Source organism: Lagenorhynchus albirostris, chromosome 8 (genome assembly GCF_949774975.1).
Source record: "Lagenorhynchus albirostris chromosome 8, mLagAlb1.1, whole genome shotgun sequence".
NCBI classification, from domain to species: Eukaryota; Metazoa; Chordata; class Mammalia; order Artiodactyla; family Delphinidae; genus Lagenorhynchus; species Lagenorhynchus albirostris.
In genome coordinates this window covers 53,813,543-53,837,668 of record NC_083102.1, presented here as the reverse complement: position 1 = coordinate 53,837,668, position 24,126 = coordinate 53,813,543, and the positions used below count along the sequence as shown (strand labels likewise).

The 24,126-nt window shown below is 39.6% G+C and overlaps 1 protein-coding gene across 1 annotated transcript in view; it reads left to right on the top strand.

Annotated features, from left to right (window-relative positions):
* The window catches only part of FAM237B (family with sequence similarity 237 member B), a 37,931-nt gene extending 17,129 nt beyond the window's left edge, over positions 1-20,802 (top strand). The window contains exon 2 of the mRNA XM_060156078.1: positions 20,380-20,802. Coding sequence (XP_060012061.1) covers positions 20,383-20,802 — 420 coding nt within the window. The 5' untranslated portion in view covers positions 20,380-20,382. The remainder of the gene's footprint in view (positions 1-20,379) is intronic.
* Positions 20,803-24,126: the final 3,324 nt, after the last annotated feature.

Below are 24,126 nucleotides of genomic sequence, written 5' to 3'. Positions count from 1 at the left end.
AGGTCACCTGAGGGCATCTGTTCTTCGCTCAGACAGGATGGGGTTAAAGTAGCAGCTGATTCGGGGGCTCTGGCTCACTTAGTGGGGGAGGGAGAGGGCAGGGTAAGGAATGCGGGCTGAGCCTGTGATGTTGCAACAGCCTGAGGCACACCGTGTGTTCTTCCGGGGGAGTTGTCCCTGGATCACGGGACCCTGGCAGTGGCGGGCTGCACAGACTCCCGGGAGGGGAGGTGTGGATAGTGACCTGTGCTTGCACACAGGCTTCTTGGTGGCAACAGCAGCAGCCTTAGCGTTTCATGCTCGTCTCTGGGGCCCACACTGATAGCCGCGGCTCGCACCCATCTCTGGACCTCGTTTAGGCGGTGCTCTGTATCCCCTCTCCTCGCGCACCGCACAATGGTCTCTTGCCTCTTCGGCAGCTCCAGACCTTTTCCTGGACTCCCTCTCTGCTAGCTGTGGCGCACTCGCCCCCTTCCAGCTGTGTTCACGCAGCCAACCCCAGTCCTCTCCCTGGAATCTGACCTCCGAAGCCCAAGCCTCAGCTCCCAGCCCCCACCTGTCCCGGCGGGTGAGCAGACAAGCCTCTCGGGCTGGTGAGTGCTGGTCGGCACCGATCCTCTATGCGGGAATCTCTCCGCTTTGCCCTCCGCACCCCTGTTGCTGCGCTCTCCTCCACGGCTGCGAAGCTCCCCGCCTCCGCCAGCCGCAGTCTCCACCTGCGAAGGGGCTTCTAGTGTGTGGAAACCTTTCCTCCTTCACGGCTCCCTCCCACTGGTGCAGGTCCTGTCCCTATTCTTTTGTCTCTGTTTATTCTTTTTTCTTTTGCCCTACCCAGGTACGTGGGGGAGTTTCTTGCCTTTGGGGAGTTCTGAGGTCTTCTGCCAGCTTTCAGTAGGTGTTCTGTAGGAGTTGTTTCACACGTAGATGTATTTCTGATGTATCTGTGGGGAGGAAAGCGTTCTCTGTGTCTTACTCCTCCTCCACCTTGAAGGTCTCCTTTTATTTTAGCTTTTGAAATAAACATTTATGTTAGATTTTTTGGTTTGCATAGGTGTAGATACTAATTTCAAACAGTTTTTAGATCCTCAATAAAACATATCTTTTAGGAACTTTTACTTTTAGCACTTTGCTAGCCAAGTCCTTTAAAAATAATAAAAAGTTATAACATTTCTTTTACAATATTTTAAAATATAGAATTTTGATTAACATTGACTGTGTGTAATGCCAATGAATTCAAACTAGTGATGTTTATTAAAATTAAGGAAATTGCCCGATAACATCTATCTTACTACAACAACTCAGCTCTCATGGTGGCAAGCCCCAATTCCAATAAATTCCTTATGAACCGGGAAACACCTCCTTAGGACTCAGTTTTCTTAACCTACAAAATGAGGGTGATGGAGGAATTCTGACATAAGTTGCTCTTGTCAGATGATGCTTCTACATATAACAATGATAAACTGTAAGTTTATCCTTAGAATGACCAAAAGTAAGCAGATTCTGGAGGGCCGTTGGCTGTTTGTAAGAAGGGAGATACTCAGATCCCTGTTTTCACAGTTTCTAGCCTAAGAACTGGCCTCAGTCTGCTCCCTGCAGGTTGGCTAAAGTTCTGCTGCAAAACGCCGGGTATTTTGGCTTGAAGAATGAGAGGTATGAGTTTGGGATAAGTATAGTTGCTGGAAAGTAAGTGGAAGATCCAAGGTAGGAGGGATCCAGAGAAGGGAATCCTAAAATCTTTTTAATAAATCTTCTGCTGATGCCTGAACCATGCCTGCTCAGGACAAACTTTAAGCAACCAAGCCCAAAAGATATAGTCCAATTAAGTCAATTGCATGCTAAACCAAACCAACCAAACATACAAAAAAACTAACTTTCTTTGGGAAAGTATTACAGACTCCAAGATGTCTGGAAAATAACATTTACAATGTTAAGGATACAACCTAAAATTACTTAATAAATCTTAAGAAATATAAATATAAATACTTAAGAAATATGGGAATGTGACTCATTTTTGAGACAAAAGACGATCAACAAAGATCAACCCGGGGATGCCCCAGATGTTGAAGCTAGCAGACAAAGATTTAAAGCAGTTACTATAAAACAGCAGTCTCCAACCTTTTTGGCACCAGGGACCGGTTTCATGGAAGACAGTTTTTCCTCAGGGGGGTGGGGGTGGATGGTTCCGGGATGATTCAAGCACTTTACATTTATTGTGCACTTTATTTCTGTTATTATTACACTGTAATATATAATGAAATAATTATACAACTCACTATAATGCAGAATCAATGGGAGCCCTCAGCTTGTTTTTCTGCAACTAGATGGTCCCATCTGGGGGTGATGGGAGACAGTAACACCCGAAGTGTGTTGCTTATATCCAGTCTACTCTGTAATCTTGTTTTGGTGGCTGTTGCTGCAGAAAACCCTGCTTCACAAAGATAGGATATTGGAAATGGAAGCAGGCTTTTCAGTGCTTTTGTGGCAGTCTCAGGATATTCCGTCTTGACTTTAATCCAGAACATATGGAGATTTGAAGTTGTCTCAAACATACTTTTAAGGCCACCATCATTTGCAATCTCAAGCAGTTGATCCTCTTCTAGCATGGACAAAGTCGATTCACCTGGCTTATTTACAAATGGGTTGCGGATCCATTCCTTCCCAGTTCGGGGGTCTTTGCAGTTGGGAAGTAATGCTCAAACTCTTTTGAAAGCTGAGACAGGTGATCATGCACCAGCTGGGAGAAAGAAGGCCCTGGTTGAGTCCCTTTCAAAATCTCTGCTAATGTTTGAAACATGTCAAAAATCCCAGTGTTCACTCATCACCCACATAATTTCAGTTTGGCTTTGAATGGAGCCACTTTATCTGCAGACTTGAACACAGTTGTTGTTCTCCCTTGAAGTGACAGATTGAGTTCGTTCAGCAGGTTGAATATGTCACACAAATAAGCAAGTTTTGCAACCCATTCAGTATCACTGAAATGTGTTGCCAGTGGTGACTGTTTTTCTAAAAGAAATCTCTGGAGTGGCTCTTATAACTCAGATACTCTGGCCAGTGATCTACCTTTAGAAAGCCACCTCACTTCTGTGTATAAGAGAAGACGTGTGTGCTCTGCGTCCATCTCCTCACAGAGCTGCGTGAACAGATGTGAGTTAAGGGCGTGTAGTTTAATGTGGTTGATAATTTTAATCACCTCCTACAAAACGTTGTTAAGTTCAGGTGACATTTTTCAGCTGGCCAGCATTTCTCTATGGATGACACAGTGCATAGACTCACGTTCAGAAGCAACCTCTTTGATCCAAGTAGTGAAACCAGAAAACCGTCCAGTCATGGCAGCCGCTCCGTCCGTGCATATACCAACACAAAATGACCAATTCAGTTTTCCTGATATGTAATCATTCAAAGACTTGAATAGTTCTGCAGCTGTGGTGTTGCTTGGCAACAAAAGAGCACAAAACATATCCTCCTGCACATCCTCCTGAAAAATATATCACACAAATACAAGCATTGTTGCCTTATTGCCAACAATGGTAGACTCGTCAACCTGGACTGCATACCACGGTGACTCATTAATCCTCTCTAACAATTGTGCCTCAATATCCTCTGCTATTTCCTCAATTCGTCTAGTTATGGTGCTAGCTGAAAGAGGAACATGTGCCACCTTTTGAACTGCAGCCTTTCCTAAAAGTTGTCCTTAGCAGCAGGCAGGATCAACTCTTCACCAGTAGTGAAGGGCTTCTTAGCTTTAGCAATGCAGTTAGCCACTAAGAATGATGCTCTCAGGGCAGACACATTTGATGAAGTGGTGGCCTTCAATAATTGCTTCTGTTCTTTGTGTGCACGTTTTTTTCTTTTGAAAAACTCCAAAGGCTTGTCTTTTAATGCAGGGTGCTTGGTCTCCATGTTGCAAAGCAGTTTTTAAGGTTTCATGTCTTCGTTGGATAGCTGGTTGCCACATATTATACAAAGCAGGCTTGGAAAATGTGAATCACCTGTTGCAATGAACCCATAATTTAAGTAGGACTCTTGGTATTTTCTTTTAAATGCAGCTTTCTTTTTGTTGGCAGTCTTAGAGTCTTCTATCTCATCACTGGGTCTTTCCCCCTTTTCAAAGAAGCTCTCCAGAGGTGTTTGTTTTTTACTCATTTTGGCTAGGGTTAACTTATGGGGTTACCAAAACTGTGAGTGAGACAAGTGCACAGTGTGGGGAAAGAGGCACAGATGGAAGTGATAAATAAAATAATGGGCGGGCCCTGCATGGACTAAAATAAGTGTCAGATTCTGACTTAAAGACTGCCTCCAGATGTAGCTTAATTGTCATTTGCCACTCACTGATAGGGTTTTGATATGAGTCTGCAAGCAATTGATTTATTATGGTCTCTCTGCAGTCAAACCTCTCTGCTAATGATAATGTGTATTTGCAGCCGCTCCCCAGCACTAGCTAGCCTCACCACCTCAGTTCCACTTGAGATCATCAGGCATTAGATTCTCATAAGGATTGCACAACCTAGATCTCTCACATGCACAGTTCACAGTAGGATTGCACTCCTATGAGAATCTAATGCAGCTGCTGATCTGACAGGAGGTGGAGCTCAAGTGGTAATGCGAGTGATGGGGAGGGGCTATAAATACAGATGAAGCTTTGCTCACTCACCCACCGCTCACCTCCTGCTGTGCAACCCTGTTCCTAACAGGCCACGGACCAGTAGCGGTCTGTGACCTGGGGGTTGGGGACCCCTACTATAAAACATATTCAAGGATGTAAAAGAAAATATGTGCATTATGAATGAAATATAGGATATTTAACAGAGAAAGAGAAACTATAAAAAAGAAACAAATGGAAATTCCAGAACTAAAAAATGTACTATCTGAAATAAAAACGTACCAGATGTATTTAACAGCAGAATGCAAACGAAGAAAGAGTCAGCAAAGCTGAAGATATATTAATAGGAATTATTGGGACTTCCCTGGCAGTCCAGTGGTTAGGACTCCACGCTTCCAACACAGGGGGCAAGAGTTCGATCCCTGGTCAGGGAACTAAGATCCCGTATGCTGCACAGTGAGGCCAAAAAAAGAAAAAATTAATTAATTAATAGAAATTATCTAACCTGAAGAACACAGAGAAAAAATATTGAAGTAAAAATGAACAAGCCTCAGGGACCATATTGAAAGCTCTAAGAATGTGTAATTAGAGTCCCAGAAGGAGATGAGAGAAAGGAATAATGGGCAGAAATAATATCGAAAGAAAACATGGCTGAATATTTTCCAAATTTGGTGGAAGATGTAACTGTACATTTTCAAGAAGCTTAACAAACCTGAAATGAGATAGAAACAAAGAAAACCACACTGTTGTATAATAAAGAATTTGGCTGGTCTTTGTCCCTAGTTCCTGGGAAATAACCTCTAAATCTCTGGAATTTCTTGGAGTGATAGAAATGTCTTTGTTACTCATGGTGAGCCTCTAGACCCACACCTGAGTTTATGCTAATGAGATGACTCAAAATGGGGGCTAGCCACGCCAGAAAGACCAACCAGGTAATTACAGGGTTGGGGCTTTTTAGTCATGTGATATGAGCCCAGCCTCTGAAGAGGGCAGAATTGGCTGGAGATTGAGTTCAAGCACATGGCCAATGATTCAATCAACAAAGTCTATGTAATGAAACTCCAGTAAAATCTCTGGGCACTGAGGTGAGAGAGCCTGACTGGTATTTATACCTTAATGTGCCTGGAAGTTGAGGCATTCTGAGGACACAAAAGCTTTGTGTGTGGGACCCCCAGACCTCACTCTATGGGTCTTTTCACTTAGCTGCTCCTGATTTACATTCTTTATAATAAAACTATAATTATAAATGTAGTACTTTCCTGAGTTCTGTGAGTCATTCTAGTGAATTATAATACTTCAGGGAGTACTTGGAACCCCTGAATTTGTAGCCAGTTGATCAGAAGAATGGTGACCTGAGAACTCTGGAATTTACATCTGGCTTCTGAAGTGAGGGTAGAATTATGCTCCTAACTTCTGAAATTTGACCTAATTCTAGCTGGTTAACATCAGAATTGCACTGCACACACCTAGGCACATTATCATCAAATTTGATAAAACTAAAGGTGTTTTGAAAGCTGTCAGAGAAAAATGACACATTGCATACGAGGGAACTATGATTTGAATTATTGACGACCAGAACGCAGTGGAACAACATCTTTAAAGTGCTGGAGAGGAAGGGAGAACAAGCCCACATCAAACCAGAATTCTACATCCAGTGAAAATGATCTTCCAAGAATGAAATGCGTTTTCAGAAAAAGAAAGCTAAAAGGATATATTGACAGTGGGCATGTACTATAAGAAATACTAAGGGTCTTCCCTGGTGGTGCAGTGGTTGAGAGTCCGCCTGCTGATGCAGGGGACATGGGTTCGTGCCCCAGTCTGGGAAGATCCCACATGCCGCGGAGCGGCTGGGCCCGTGAGCCATGGCTGCTGAGCCTGTGCATCCGGAGCCTGTGCTCCACAATGGGAGAGGCCACAACAGAGAGAGGCCCAAGTACCGCAAAAAAAAAAAAAAAAAAAGAAATACTAAGGAAGTTCTACACACTAAAGAGAAATAAAAACAGATGAAAATTCAGATCTTGACTGTGGGGGGGATGAGAGCACTGGAAATTATAACATTGTATCATAGAGTTTTAATGTATGTAGATGTTATACATTTGACAACTTTACCAAAAACAGGCAAGGGTGAGTAAATGAACTCCTACCTTGCAAGATTTCTGTATTTGACATGAATTGATTCAATATTAACCCTAAGTAGGCTGTTAAAAGTATATATATTGTGATCCTTAAAGCAACCACTAAAAAATAATGCAAAGAGGTAAAGTAAGGATCCTGGAATACATAATGTTTATACATATGCTATGTTTCAGCTAAACTAAAGGTAAACAAACCTAAGCTAAACTTTTTATTTCTTGTTCTTCTTAAATGATGACAACAAACTATTTCTATTAATGGTCTTTTTTCTCAGGGGTAAGGATTATATGATATTTTTTCGACTTCTCTCTTGAACACTTTTTCTCCTGTCTCAGAGTCAGTATTTTGTTCTTCTTTGTCTCCCGTGTTCCTGAAAAATATAATGTCTACTTTCCCTTCAATTACTCAGCAGTCAACTAGTGCTTGTTTTCTCTGCAGGGTACTTGTTTGTTTCAACTTCATTTCCTGCCCTCTTTCTCCCCAAGGTCATTGAATCACACTTTGATAAATACATTGTTATTAAGGATTACTAGAGGCAATTGCAATCATAGATTTTTTAAATTAATGTCTTTCATTATAATGAGTCAGAAAGTCAGTGAATTGAAAAATTATTCTTTTTGTGGGTATTCAGCATTAGTCAACATGTCCTTGCTGTCTGTGGCATGCTCTTCTGAATTCTCTGGGGGTGTGATTATGGCAGTATTTCCTGGAGAAACAAGCTGTATAAAGAAGAAATGGGATAAATAGATAGCTAGTGGGAAGCAGCCGCATAGCACAGGGAAATCAGCTCTGTGCTTTGTGACCACCTAGAGGGGTGGGTTAGGGAGGGTGGGAGGGAGATGCAAGAGGGAGGAGATAAGGGGATATATGTATATGTATATCTGATTCACTTTGTTATACAGCAGAAACTAACACACCATTGTAAAGCAATTATACTCCAATAAAGATGTTAAAAAATAAAAAAAAAAAGAAAAGAAACGGGATAAACAAAAGTGTGACAGAACTTCAGCTAAGTGACTGGAAGGTAGGAAGAATGGGGGCAAATGAATAGGCCACTGGCCTGACTAACCCAGGAAGTCTTCACAGGGAGCACTAGAGTTCTGAAAGACTTGGGTTTGCCTTGTGTAAAGCTGACAAAACTCCCTAAGTGGAGGGAATATCATGGATATGAAGTAGAAATCAGCTAAAGATATTTATTGAGTGCCGATTGTGTCATATGCCAGTCACTAGAAGAACAGGAAGTAAAGATAGTATTATTATAAACTAGTAGGGAAGATTACATGTTCTCATAGAAAGAAAAAAAAAGACAACCAACGTAGTAATAGATGCCAAATATTGTAGTGAAAACGAATACCTAATTGCAGAAGAAAGGCTGAATTAAATGGAAGGGACTTAGAAGTGGGATCAGTGCCTAAATCGACAGAGAAAAGGAGAGATATGATATAACTCAGAGATGAAATCTGGGGACAATGGGAATATTCTGGGAACAGAAGTATCATGATAGGGTGGTGATGAATATGTTGCTGCTGGTGAAGATGATTTTATTTATTTATTTTTAAAAATACTTATTGGTCATCCATTTTATACACATCAGCGTATACATGTCAATCCCAATCTCCCAAATCATCACATCACCACCCACAGCCCCGCCACTTTGCCCCCTTGGTGTCCAGACGTTTGTTCTCTACATCTGTGTCTCAATTTCTGCCCTGCAAACCAGTTCATCTGTACCATTTTTCTAGGTTCCACATATATACATTAAGATACGATACTTGTTTTTCTCTTTCTGACTTACTTCACTCTGTATGACAGTCTCTAGATCCATCCACATCTCTACAAATGACCCAATTTTGTTCCTTTTTATGGCTGCGTAATATTCCATTGTCTATATGTACCACATTTCTTTATCCATTTGTCTGTTGATGGGCATTTAGGTTGCTTCCATAACCTGACTATTGGAAATAATGCTGCAATGAACATTAGGGTGCATGTGTCTTTTTGAATAATGATTTTCTCTGGGTATGTGCCCAGTAGTGGCATTGCTGGGTCATATGGTAATTCTATTTTTAATTTTTTAAGGAACCTCCATACTGTTCTCCATAGTGGCTGTATCAATTTACATTCCCACCAACAGTGCAGGAGGGTTACCTTTTCACCACACCCTCTCCAGCATTTGTTGTTTATAGATTTTCTGATGATGCCCATTCTAACTGGTGTGAGGTGATACCTCATTGTAGTTTTGATTTGCATTTCTCTAATAATTAGTGATGTTGAGCAGCTTTTCATGTGCCTCTTGGCCATCTGTATGTCTTCTTTGGAGAAATGTCTATTGAGGTCTTCTGCCCATTTTTGGATTGGATTATCTGTGTTTTTAATATTGAGCTGCATGAGCTGTTTATATATTTTGGAGACTAATCCTTTCTTCATTGGTTCATTTACAAATATTTTCTCCCATTCTGAGAAGTGTCTTTTCGTCTTGGTTTATGGTTTCCTTTGCTGTGCAAAAGCTTTGAAGTTTCATTAGGTCGCATTTGTTTATTTTTGTTTTTATTTCCATTACTCTAGGAGGTGGATCAAAAAATATCTTGCTGTGATTTATGTCAAAGAGTGTTCTTCCTATGTTTTCCCCTAAGGGTTTTATAGTGTCTGGTCTTACATTTAGGTCTCGAATCCATTTTGAGTTTATTTTTGTGTATGGTGTTAGGGAGTGTTCTAATTTCATTCTTTTACATGTAGCTGTCCAGTTTTCCCAGCACCACTTATTGAAGAGACTGTCTTTTCTGCATTTTATATCCTTGCCTCCTTTGTCATAGATTAGTTGACCATAGGTGCGTGGGTTTATCTCTGAGCTTTCTATCTTTTTCCATTGATCTATGTGTCTGTTTTTGTGCCAGTACCATATTGTCTTGATTACTGTAGCTTTGTAGTACAGTCTGAAGTCAGGGACTCTGATTCCTCCAGCTCCGTTGTTTGCTCTCAAGACTGCTTTGGCTATTCGGGGTCTTTTATGTCTCCATATAACTTTTAAGATTTTTTGTTCTGGTTCTGTAAAAAATGCCATTGGTAATTTGATAGGGATTGCATTGAATCTCTAGATTGCTTTGGGGAGTATAGTCATTTTCACAATATTGATTCTTCCAATCCAAGAACATTGTATATCTCTCCATCTGTTTGTATCCACTTTAATTTCTTTCATCAGTGTCTTATAGTTTTCTGTATACAGGTCTTTTGTCTCCCTAGGTAGGTTTATTTCTAGGTATTTTATTCTTTTTGTTGCAATGGTAAATGGGAGTGTTTCCTTAATTTCTCTTTCAGATTTTTCGTCATTAGTATATAGGAATGCAAGAGATTTCTGTGAATTAATTTTGTGTCCTGCAACTTTACCAAATACATTGATTAGCTCTAGTAGTTTTCTGGTGGCATCTTTAGTATTCTCTATGTATAGTATCATGTCATCTGCAAACAGTGACAGTTTTACTTCTTCTTTTCCAATTTGGATTCCTTTTCTTTCTTTTTCTTCTCTGATTGCTGTGGTTAGGACTTCCAAAACTATGTTGAATAATAGTGGTGAGAGTGGACATCCTTGTCTTGTTCCTGATCTTAGAGGAAAAGCTTTCAGTTTTTCACCACTGAGAATGATGTTTGCTATAGGTTTGTTGTATATGGCCTTTATTGTGTTGAGGTAGGTTCCCTCTATGCCCACTTTCTGGAGAGTTTTTATCATAAATGGGTGTTTAATTTTGTCTAAAGCTTTTTCTGCATCTATTGAGATGATCATATGGTTTCTATTCTTCAGTTTGTTAATATGGTGTATCACATTGATTTGCGTATATTGAAGAATCCTTGCATCCCTGGGATAAGTCCCACTTGATCATGGTGTATGATCCTTTTAATGCGTTGTTTGATTCTGTTTGCTAGTATTTTTTTGAGGAGTTTTGCGTCTATATTCATCAGTGATATCGGTCTGTAATTTTCTTTTTTTGTAGTATCTTTGTCTGGTTTTGGTATCAGGGTGATGGTGGCCTCATAAAATGAGTTTGGGAGTGTTCCTTCCTCTGCAATTTTTTGTAAGAGTTTGAGAAGGATGGGTGTTAGCTATTCTATAAATGTTTGATAGACTTCACCTGTGAAGCCATCTGGTCCTGGACTTCTAATCTAATCCTGGATTTCTAATCTCATAGCATTGTGGTCAGAAAAAATGCTTGATATGATTTCAATTTTCTTAAATTTACTGAGGCTTGATTGGTGACCCAAGATGTGGTTTATCCTCTAGAATGTTCCATGCACACTTGAGAAGAAAGTGTAATCTGCTATTTTAGGACGGGATGTCCTATAAATATCAATTAAATCTATCTGGTCTATTGCGTCATTTAAAGCTTCTGTTTCCTTATGAATTTTCTGTGTGGATTATCTGTCGATTGATGTATGTTAGGTGTTAACATTCCCTACTATTATTGTGTTGCTGTCGATTTCCTCTTTTATAGCTGTTAGCAGTTGCCTTATGTATTGAGGTGCTCCTATGTTGGGTGAATATATATTTATAATTGTTTTATCTTCTTCTTGGATTGATACCTTGATCATTATGTAGTATTCTTCCTTGTTTCTTGTAACATTCTTTATTTTAAAGTCTATTTTATCTTATATGAGTATCACTACTCCAACTTTCTTTTGATTTCCATTTACGTGGAATATCTTTTTCCATCCTCTCACTTTCAGTCTGTATGTGTCCCTAGGTCTGAAGTGGGTCTCTTTTAGACAGCATATATATGGGTCTTGTTTTTGTATCCATTCAGCAAGCCTGTGTATTTTGGTTGGAGCATTTAATCCATTCACGTTTAAGGTTATTATCGATATGTATGTTCCTATTACCATTTTCTTAATCATTTTGTGTTTGTTTTTGTAGGTCCTTTTCTTCTCTTGTGTTTCACACTTAGAGAAGTTCCTTTAGCATTTGTTGTAGAGCTGGTTTGGTGGTGCTGAATTCTCTTGGCTTTTGCTTGTCTGTAAAGCTTTTGATTTCTCCATTCAATCTGAATGAGATCCTTGCTCAGTAGAGTAATCTTGGTTGTAGGTTTTCCCTTTCATCACTTTAAGTATGTCATGCCATTCCCTTGTGGCTTGTACGGTTTCTGCTGAGAAATCAGCTGTTAACCTTATGGGAGTTCCCTTGTATGTTATTTGTCATTTTTCCCTTGCTGCTTTCAATATTTTTACTTTGTCCTTAATTTTTGACAATTTGATTACTATGTGTCTCAGCATGTTTCTCTTTGGGTTTATCCTGTATGGGACTGTCTGTACTCCCTGGACTTGGGTGTCTGTTTCCTTTCCCATGTTAGGGAAGTTTTTGACTATAATCTCTTCAAATATTTTCTCAGGTCCTTTCTCTCTTTCTTCTTCTGGGACCCCTATAATGCGAATGTTGTTGTGTTTCATGTTGTCCCAGAGGTCTCTTAGGCTGTCTTCATTTCTTTTCATTCTTTTTTCTTTATTCTGTTCTGCAGCAGTGAATTCCACCATTCTGTCTTCCAGGTCACTTATCTGTTCTTCTGCCTCAGTTATTTTGCTATTGATTCCTTCTAGTATAGTTTTCATTTCAGTTATTGTATTGTTCATCTCTGTTTGTTTGTTCTTTAATTCTTCTAGGTCTTTGTTGTACATTTCTTGCATCTTCTCGATCTTTGTCTGCATTCTTTTCCCGAGGTCCTGGATCATCTTCACTATCATTATTCTGAATCCTTTTTCTGGATCCTTTTTCTCCACTTCATTTAGTTGTTTTTCTGGGGTTTTATCTTGTACCTTCATCTGGTACATAGCCCTCTGCCTTTTCATCTTGTCTATCTATCTGTGAATGTGGTTTTTGTTCCACAGGCTGCAGGATTGTAGTTCTTGCTTCTGCTGTCTGCCCTCTGGTGGATGAGTCTATCTAAGAGGCTTGTGCAAGTTTCCTGATGGGAGGGACTTGTGGTGGGTAGAGCTGGCTTTTGCTCTGGTGGGCAGAGCTCAGTAAAACTTTAATCCGCTTGACTGCTGATGGGTGGGCTGGGTTGCCTCCCTGTTGGTTGTTTGTCCTAACGTGATCCAACACTGGAGCCTACCCAGGCTCTTTTGTGGGGCTAATGGCGGACTCTGGGAGGGCTCACGCCAAGGAGTACTTCCCAGAACTTCTGCTGCCAGTGTCCTTGTCCTCACGGTGAGACAGAGCCACCCCCCACCTTTGTAGGAGACCCTCCAACACTAGCAGGTCAGTCTGGTTCAGTGTCCCCTGGGGTCACTGCTCCTTCCCCTGGGTCCCGATGCACACACTACTTTGTGTGTGCCCTCCAAAGAGTGGAGTCTCTGTTTCCCCCAGTCCTGTCGAAGTCCTGCAATCAAATCCCAGTAACCTTCAAAGTCTGTTTCTCTCGGAATTCCTCCTCCCATTTCCGGACCCCCAGGTTTCAAAGCTTGACGTGGGGCTCAGAACCTTCACTCCAGTGGGTGGATTTCTGTGGTATAAGTGTTCTCCAGTTTGTGAGTCACCCACACAGCAGTTATGGGATTTGATTTTATTGTGATTGCACCCCTCGTACTGTCTCATTGTGGCTTCTCCTTTGTCTTTGGATGTGGGGTGTCTTTTCTGGTGAATTCCAGTGTCTTCCTGTCAATGATTGTTCAACAGTTAGTTGTGATTCTGGTGTTCTCGCAAGAGGGAGTGAGAGCATGTCCTTCTACTCCACCATCTTCGAAGATGATTTTAATAAAAATGGTACATAGCGTGGAAAACATAGTTGCTTATTACTTAGGGATTGTTTTAGATATAATGATAATTAGATGGATTAGTTAACTTGACCTTAACCACCTGTTAAATCTAAGCTTCCACATGAATTTATCATGGCTATTTTTAAAGGTACTGTGTACTTTTGAGTTTCACCACTACACCTTCTTTTTGCCAAATGAAAAATATTATTTCAAGACCAATTCTCCAAGTGTTTGACCTATAGCAGTCTTCTGATTCTTCAGCTGTATCTTCTGTCTTAGTCTATTCAGGATAACATAACAAAATACCAGAGACTGTGTAGCTTATAAACAAGAGAAATTTATTTTTCATTGTTCTAAAGTCTAGAAGTCCAAGATCAGGGTGCCTGCATGGCTGGGTTTTAGTGAAGGCCCTTTTCTGGATTGCAGACTACCTACTTCTTGCTGTGTCCTCACCTGGTAAAAGGGTCTGGGGATCCCTCTGGAACCTCTTTTATAAAGCACTGATCGCATTCAGGAGGGTTCCACCTGCATGACTTAAACACTTCCCACTTGCTCTACCTCCTAATACCATCACCTTTGGGGATTAGAATTTCAACATATAAATTTTTTGGAGGACACAAACATTCAGACCATAGCATCCTCCCTTTAGTTCTGTGATATCATACCACCCTGGAGCTTGTATAGACTGATTGTTCTATCTCTTCTTCCTTCACTGATTCTATCTGCAGTTCATGGACCCCTAAATTTGGACATAGTCTTCCATCTTCATCTCAACTTTCTTTTATCAATGTATACTCTCATAGCAAAAGTAATTTTCTATTAAAACAGAGACCTTTCAACTTAAATTTCTAGCTAAATTTTAGATACTTCAGAAGATCCAGAATCAAATCTAATGCAACACATCCTGAATCAAATTTATCCTCCCCACTAGTCTTCCTTTCCATTTTTCATATTGTCACTGTCACCCCCATAAGGATACATGCCAAAAATGTTAGTTCTCTTTTCTTTCCATCTTGTATCAATATGACCAGTCACCAAGCTTTGTCTTTATGTATTTGAAATATGTCTTGTCACTATCCTAGAAGTTTTGACATGCATTATTTGACAGTAGAAAAGAATATACCTAACACATATTTGTTGGCAACTGTAATCATAAAGACTAGTAAATTTACCATCCATAGAAGCTCTCTGTGCGTTCTTCTACATCTCATTCCCTCAAACGTAACCACTCTCCTGAATTTTGTGTTAATCACTTCCTTACCATTAAAATTACATTATCATATATATGTATTTATAGAGAACATGTGGTTTCATTTTGCTTGTCTTTGAAATTTATAAAAATGGTATCTTCTGCAATTTGCTTTTTTCGTCTATAATGCATATAGCTGCAGTCTATTCATTTTCACTGCCGAATTACATCCCATTTTGTGAATGTACCATGGTTAATTTATCTATTCTCCTGTTAACCATTAGGTCATTATGATTGTTTCCATGTTTCTGGCTTTTATGAAGAGTGCTACTATGAACATTCCATTATAGTGTATGTCTCTTGGTGCCCATGTACAAGAGTTTCTTCAAGATCTTTCCTGGGAGTAAAAAGATTTATTGCAGATTGTGTGCTTGTTCAGACTCACAAGATAGTGCCAATTTGTGCTCTAGACTAATTGAACTAATTTACACTCCGCCTAGCACTGTGTAAGAAGAGTCCCTGTTGTTTCATGTGATGGTTAAGTATATATGTCACCTTGACTGGGCCATGGAGTACCCAGATATTTGGTTAAATAGTATTTCTGGGTATGTCTGTGATGGTACTTTTGGATGAGATTAGCATTTGAATTAGCAGACTGAACGAAGATGGCCCTCCCTTGCTCTCTCTGCCTGACTGTTGATCTGGGACGTTGGTCTTCTCTTTAACTTGGACTATGATTTACATCATTGGCTCTCCTGGTTCTCAGGCCTTTGGACTTAGACTGGAACTACACCACCAGATTTCCTGGGTCACGAGCTTGCAGACAGCTGATCATGGGACTTCCCAGCCTCCATAATCATGTGAGCTAATTCCTTATACTAAATCAGTCTCTCTCTCTCTGTCTCTCTCTCTCTCTCTGTCATCTCTCTGTTTATTTAGCCCATGTTTCTCTAGATAACCCTGACTAATACCCTTCATATGCTCACCAACACTTGATTTTGCTAGACTTCTTAATTTTTGACGACCTGATGGGTGTGAGTTCATATCTTATTATGGTCTTTCACTATTTGAACTTCCTTGCTTGCAATGAGGTTATGAATATACTTATTCAATCATTCATTATTTATGTTTCCTTATTTATGAAATGGCCCTCTAAGCCTTTTGCCTAGTTTTCTGTTGTGGTATTTGTCTTTTTCTTGTTGATTCCTTGGAAGATTCTTATATCTTGGATCCTAATTCTAATCCATTTGTGGTTATATGTGCTGTAAATGTCTTCTCCCAGATTATACTTATCTTTTATCTTTATTTATGGTGTCTTGTGATTAACAGATTTAATTTTAATGTAGTCAAATGTATTAATTTTTCTTTTATGCTTAGCACTACTTGTATTTTGTGTAATGCTTGCCAACCTCAAGATCAGAAAGTTATTCTGAATTTCTTCTTAAAGTTGTAATGCTTTGCTTTTCACATTGAAATTCTTAATCTACTTGGGATTGATTTTTGCGATTGTATGAGGTAGGAATCTACTTTTTTTTGGCCACACTGCAGAACTTGCAGGATCATCGTTCCCCAACCAGGGATCGAATCTGAGCCCTTGGCAGTGAAAGCAGAGTCCTAACCACTGGACCTCCAGGGGATTCCCAGGAATCCACTTTTTTTTTTTTTTTCTCTGTATGGATAACCAATCTTCTTAGCCTCAGTTAGTGAAAAAGACACTGTTGCCTTACAGATCTGCAATGCTGGTTCTGTCACATATAAGTCTATAAATGTATACGTCTGTTTTTAGGCTCTCTAATCTACTCAGTTGGTTAATTTCTCTTTTCCTGAGCCAATGACCTCCTGTTTAATCACCAGTGAGTCCCCTTTCCTTATTGTTATTCTTTAGGAAAAGCTTAGCTATTTTGGATCTTTTCTCTACCATATACCTTTTAGAATAACTTTTCATTAACCCTGGTATGATTTTGGTTGAAAATTTGTGTATTATTTTGGGAAGATAGATATCTTTAGACCACATATTAGCATTCTTTTTGCTGAAATTTTTTTAATGCCTTTCAAGAAAAAAATTCTCCATAAAGGATTTAATGTCCTCGTTGCATTTATTTCTAGATATCTTATATTTTTTTCTTATTATAAATAACATCTCTTTTCTAATTTATATTGTTTGTTTCTCAGGTATAGAGATGCAGTGGATATTTTAGATTGAGCTTATATTCAGACACCTTACAAAACCTTACAAAACTCTTGTAAAATAGTTTGTGGATATAATTTATTATTTAAAAAAACAAACACATACATAGCATTCTTACTATGTGTAGGCACTATTCCAAACACTTCACAAATATTTATTTAATTATCTCAACATCCCTATGAAACAGGTTTATTTATTATTTATTTATTTATTTATTTATTTTGCAGTATGTGGGCCTCTCACTGTTGTGGCCTCTCCCATTGCGGAGCACAGGCTCCGGACGCGCAGGCTCAGTGGTCATGGCTCACGGACCTAGCCGCTCCGCGGCATGTGGGATCTTCCCAGACTAGGGCACGAACCTGTGTCCCCTGCATCGGCAGGAGGACTCTCAACCACTGTGCCACGAGGGAAGCCCCAGGTTTATTTTTTAATCCCCATTTTACCGGTAAGGAAACTAAGTCACAAAGAGATTAAGTAACTGCCCAAAGTCACAAATTTTCATTTGAACCTAGAAGGTGGGATTTAAATCCAGGCAGTTGATCTCTAAGCTCCATGCTAAACCAATAGCTTTGCTGCCTCCCCACTAGACTGAAAAGTTCTGTTTCTTCCTTTCTAATCCTTATCTTCCCTCCTTTTTTTTTTTAACCTTTCTTTGAGAGTGTTGTTTTGAATGTTAACAAAGATAATCCTTGTCTTGTTATTAATTTAAAAGATAATACTTTTATTTATTTATTTATTTTTAACATCTTTTTTGGAGTATAATTGCTTTTACAATGGTGTGTTAGTTTCTGCTTTACAACAAAGTGAATCAGTTATACATATACATATGTCCCCATATCTCTTCCCTCTTGCATCTCCCTCCCTCCCACCATCCCTATCCCACCACTCCAGGTGGTCACAAAGCACAGAGCTGATCTCCCTGTGCTATGTGGCTGCTTCCCACTAGCTCTCTATTTTACGTTTGGTAGTGTATATATGTCCATGCCACTCTCTCACTTTGTCACAGCTTACCCTTCCCCCTCCCCATATCCTCAAGTCCATTCTTTGGTAGGTCTGTGTCTTTATTCCCATCTTGCCCCTAGGTTCTTCAGCACCTTTTTTTTTTTTTTTTTTTTTAGATTCCATATATATGTGTTAACATACGGTATTTGTTTTTCTCTTTCTGACTTACTTCACTCTGTATGACAGACTCTAGGTCCATCCACCTCACTACAAGTAACTCAGTTTCGTTTCTTTTTATGGCTGAGTAATATTCCATTGTATATATGTGCCACATCTTCTTTATCCATTCATCTGTTGATGGACACTTAGGTTGCTTCCATGTCCTGGCTATTATAAATAGAGCTGCAATGAACATTTTGGTACCTGACTCTAAAAGAGAATACTTTTAATGATTTACCATAGAAAGATGCTTGCTGTAGGGTTTTGGTGGATAACATTTGAGAGGTTAAGGAAATTCACTTCTATTCTTAGTTTACTAAGAGGTTTTTTATTGTTTTTTATCTTGAATGGGTGTTGCGTTTAATCAAGTGGTTTCTCTCTTCAGTTTGTTTTTGTGGTGAATCCACTAATTGATTTTCATATGTTGATCTTTGCATCCCTGGGATAATCCCAGCTTGATACTGATGTGTATTTTCCTAAATCCTGCTGAATTTGGTTTGATAATATTTTGTTTAGGATTTTTCATCTATCATCATTAGTGAGATACTCTTGTGACTTTACTCTTTTTCACACTGTCCTTGTTCCTGGGTCTCGGGACTGGGGAGGTGGGCAAGGTGAGGGCGGGGCCTTGAGAGCGGCCACACACTCTGCCCCCTCACTCAGTCTCTAGAAGGGGAGCGTGGTTCGGGCTGCAGGGCTGACTTCGAGCCCCCAGCGGCTGCAGCAGATTCCTCAGCGGCGGCAGCAGATTCCGCAGCGCCGCTCCCGGGGAGCCTGAGCCGCTTGGCTCCGGAGCGCGGTGCGGCCGAGACGGTTCCCTAGGTCGAGTTCAGGGCGCCCGGGGTGCGCTGGCGGCAGGTCGCAGAGCACCGCTTCCACCTGTCACCAGCCTGTAGGGGTGGGTTCGGCTGGGCAGGGGTTGGGAGTCCGCTCAGAGACCTCTTGTCCCTTCCAGTCAAGAGCCGCCCTCATCCCTCGAGGGAGCGCAGCGCACGCACGACATCGCACCCGGACGCTCGCCTCCGCTGCCTAAGAGAGGTACCATTCCCCGCGGGCTCCCTGTCTGCGTCCAGGTGACCCGACCCGGCAGGAGAGCACTGATGCGGAGGGTAACCTGAAATTCTTGAGGAATAAAATTCTCTGGTCCCACTCAGTCCTTTGTATTATAAACTGACCACTGTCAGCTCTGTTTGGGAAACCTGCACAATTTTCCACAATGTGAAACGACCCGACTAACCTAAGTTTAAATTTGTTTCGTTGAGTTTGTCTCTTTAACCTAACTTCTTTTTTTTTTGGGGGGGGGTGGTGGTTAGGGAGGAGTGGAGGACGGTGGTTTACGGGGAAGAAGGTGAGTACTGTCTTCTGGGTCTGTCCTCGCCGCTCCACTCCTCCGACCTGGCTGTCAAGGTTGTGTCAGGGACATTTCCAATGCCAGCCTGGAATGGTAGGGCCATTCAAAGCGAATTTAGACCTTGACTTCACCTATAGGCTTCAGGCCGATTTACTGAGCAATCAGTTTTCAGGGAAACTTGTGCAAAGAATCGTGAGAAAATACCTAGATTTTGCTGAATGTTATTGGTGCTGCACCATGTCATATTGGCTTATATCACTTTTCTTGTCTTCGTGCTCCTTTGTGTATGTATGTTAATCTTCTCTAACCAGCTCCTGAACAACCTGAGAAAAGTCAGGGATCCACCAGATATCAGTGTATAACAAATATTTTTTCAATGAATAAATTTCATCAGTAACTTTGAAACCTAAAATGGTGCTTGAGCATCCAACACTTGATAGATTGGAAAGCGTCAATTTAAAGAAAACCGCACACACCATTTTTTATGGTTACCTGTAGAAAGGGCTGCATTTTGATCTTCTTGGTTGAAATGTATTGTGGTAGGAGTCTTGGATAGAGAGACAGGAGACCTGAGAACTTGCTGAATCGTATCACTGAGAATTTTTCTAATCTGTGAAAGTAGAAGGTTGGAACACATGCTTTTTAGAGTTTCTTTCCGCTCCAAAGGTCTTTGATGAAATGAATGTATCACAACTTCATAAACGTGTTGGATTTCAGTGGCTTCTGAAGACTGTTTATCAGAATGTTGGTAAAGCTGTTTGTTATATCCTTTCGAAGGAAAGTCTGAGAGTCAGCAACTTAGAGGAAAACCAATAAATACATAGTAGGCAAATTTGACTTGATCAAAACCAAATATGTATTTATAATTTTTTAGGTTTGATAAAAACCAAATACATAAGTAGTTATAACTTTTTAGGTTTAAACAGATCATCAAGTAATTGAATAAATATTATTATTCAATTTATAATATTTAACTTAAAATAAGTTAAAAATATATCTTCATTTTTTTTTCTGTATAGAATATGAATTTTGCCACAGGAAGATGGTTCTACCTACCTCTGGGCTGCATGATGCTGATAAATCTGATTAACGCGGATTTTGAATTTCAAAAGGGGGTGCTTGCCAGCAACAGCCCAGGGATCATGGAAGACATTGATCTCCAGTGCTGGAATGCTTGCTCTTTGACACTGATAGATCTCAAGGAAATCAAGATAGAGCACACTGTGGATTCTTTCTGGAATTTCATGTTGTTCCTGCAAAAATCCCAGCAGCCTAGACATTATAATGTCTTCTTAAGCATAGCTCAGGATTTCTGGGACATGTATGTAGACTGCTTGCTTTCAAGATCCCATGGAATGGGCAGAAGACAGGTGATGCCTCCCAAGTATAATTTTCCACAGAAGATAACAGGAGGTAATTTAAATGTGTACTTAAGAGACTAGCAGTTTAGTTTTCTTAAAAATTCAATATTTAATCTTTCTGATTTTTAAAGTTTATCTAATAAGCTAACAAATTTTCCATATTTTTTCCTAATATGATCAGCTTTGATTTTCATTTTTACTGATTTTTATATTATTTAGAAACCAGAGGAGCTCTGATGTGCGAATACTAGATTCTAAATGATCTTGGAATGATATATTTTTGTAGATCATTAGATTATCATCTTATTTTTTCCCCATGAGTAGTTCATAAGAAAGCCATTTAGCCATGTAATTATTCATATTACATTTGTTGAAAAAAATTTTAAACATCCACATGTATTTAGGCTTTTGAAATTAATTGTTTCAATAGGGTTGTTTAAAGGGAGGGAATCTTAAGAGTTCATATTAGAACAAATGTTAACAATTTTTCTTCTCTAAACTTACAGGACTGGCTTTTACAAAACATGAATTTTACATTTAAGAGAACACAGAAAATACCTCAAGCAAGATGACACCAACCTGAAAATTTAACCCTGTGTCAGTATTTATGAGCTCGAATATTTCCTGTAGCATTTATCAAAATTTTTTCTAATTCTTTAATATTGATGAAGATTGTATTTTTGTTGATATGTAATTGTTTTATGGCTATTGAATTATCATTTCCATATTTTGGGGTATTTTGTCAATAATTTTTTACTTAGAAGGCATCTTTGTAAAGCTTTTTTTTTTAAAGAAAAAACCACTTAAAATGCAAATACAACATATTTTTTAATACAACAATCAGTGCAGTAAAATTGTAACCAGTTTTATCAGGTATCTTCTACATAATTTAGACTTCAAAACTGTGCCAAAACTAATGCCAGTATTATCCTAAAAAGTAATATTTAATCTTGATGTAGTGTACTGTGTGGCTTCTGATATATGTATCCCATCACCAAGCTATATATTATTTTTCTATGCATTAAGGCCTAAAATTTTGTTTTATGTTCTCATTTTTATAGTCCTCATTTAAAAAAAGGAATAACAAGCAGAAAAGCAGTTAATTTTATTTCTTATTTTATTTATTTATAAATTTATTTATTTATTTATTTTTGGCTGTGTTGGGTCTTCGTTGCCGCATGCGTGCTTTCTCTAGTTGCAGCGAGCAGGGGCTACTCTTTGTTGCAGTGCGAGGGCTTCTCATTGTGGTGGCTTCTCTTGTTGCGGAGCTCAGGCTCTAGGCACGCGGGCTTCAGTAGTGGTGGCACGAGGGCTCTAGAGTGCAGGCTCAGTAGTTGTGGCGCACGGGATCAGTTGCTCCGTGGCATGTGGGATCTTCGCAGACCGGGCTCGAACCCACGTCCCCTGCATAGGCAGGTGGGTTCTTAACCACTGCGCCACCAGGGAAGTCCCCATCTTAAACCTTTTTGATGGTACTTAGATATAATGTTCTGTTAAATCCCCCCAGTTTTGGGCACAAATCATGTCATTTGTATATAGAAAATTTTATTCTTTTTTCATCATTTATTCATTCAAAAAAATTCATTGAGCTTGGAGGTACACTGCTGAGCAATCCAGACACAATCCTTGACTCCCAGAGTTGTCATTGCTGTGGGACAAAGATGCAGCAGGAAATAATATAATTCAAAAGCACTATTATGATGTCAAAATATGTTTTTTTTCCAAGAAAGAGGAATTGTAGCCAACATAGGGTTGAGTGGGGAACAATATGTATTTCTCTTTTGCCCTATTCAAAATCATCAAACTAGATCAGACAGATCATCCAAAAAAAACAAAACCCCAAAACCCACCAATTCTTGCAGTGCTATTATGGTAAAGACTCAGTCAGTTTCTCAGTTTGGGGTTTATGCTGAACTCATATAGCTTAACTTATAACCAGTTATTTTCCAGAGCACTGAAAGCTGAAAAAAGACAGCGAATCATCTAATATTGCTCCCAAAATATTTCTTCATGAGGTGATACAATGGATAAAAATTGAGCATCTATGCTTAAAGTTCCTCTGCTCTTCCTATAGAATTTTTTTTTCTTTAAATAAAATTTTTACTTTAGAATAGTTTTAAGTTTGCAGAAAAGTTGCAAGGCTAGTGCAAAGACTTCTTGTATATGCCTCACCCATTTTTTCTTATTGTTAACATCTTACGTTAGTCATATGTTTGTCATAACTAATGAACCAATACTGATACATTTTAAATTAAACTTCATATTTTATTTGAATTTCACTAGTTTTTCCCCTAATGTCCTTTTTCTGTTCCAGGATCCTATCCAGGACACCACTTACAATGAGTTAGGCTCTAAGAAGATGTTTTTGATGACCTTGACACTTCCCGATGCTGGTCAGTTGTATTGCAGAACGTCCCTCAATTTGGGTTTGCCTAATGTTTTTCTCATGGTTAGACTGGGGTCATAGGATTTTTGGGGAAAACTACAGGAGTAAAGCACTGTTCTCAGCACTTCCTATCAAGGGTACATGCTGTCAACCTGACATAACACAGATGGCGTTGAACCCTGGCTGAGGTAGTATCTGCCAAGTTTCTTGGCTGTAAAGTTACTTTCCCTTCTCTTTCTATGTTGTATGCTTTGGAAGCGAGGCACTAAGCATTACCCACACTTTAGGGAATGGGGAGTTATGTTCCACCTCCTTGAAAAGGAAATATCTACATAAATTAAAATAAATACAAGCGATTATGAAACATGGTTGCCAATGAAACTAATGTAAGCCCACGTTATGTTGGCAGAAGGTGTGTAAAAATGAGAGGGACTAGTTTCATTATACCCTCCATGTGTCCTGTTACACCTGTAAATTGTTGCTCGGTTCTGTTGGTCTCAGTATAGAGGAATAATCACAAACTGTAGCACTTCAGAAAGGGCTGGCCAGGTTCATAGTCTGGAATGACTAAATAAACTGGATATTTGACCCAGAAAGACTGAGGGTGAACATTATAGTTTTTTCCTGTGATATGAAAGGTACCCTGTGTTTCAGAAGGCAGACTGAGAACCAGATGAACAAAAGTTGTTCAGCTAATTATTCACTGGTTTTCATCCAATATGAGCAAGCACTGGCTAACAGGGTCTAATCATGGAATGAACTCCTCCCTCATGTGTTAAAAATCTCATTACCGAAGAGTGTTGAAGCCACTTTCATCTGTGCTCACTCAACTCCGTTTTTATTTTCTTGACTTTCTTTTCGTTTAGTTTATTAGCAGAAGTCTGGGAGCTGAAATTTTGTATCAGTTGACTCATGGAAGGAAATATACTGCCCACCTTTCAGCCAGGCTGGATGGGAGAGGCACAAATCCCCTAGGGCTTAGAAGTGGTATGGTGGGAGCACAGGATGTGAGGAGAAAT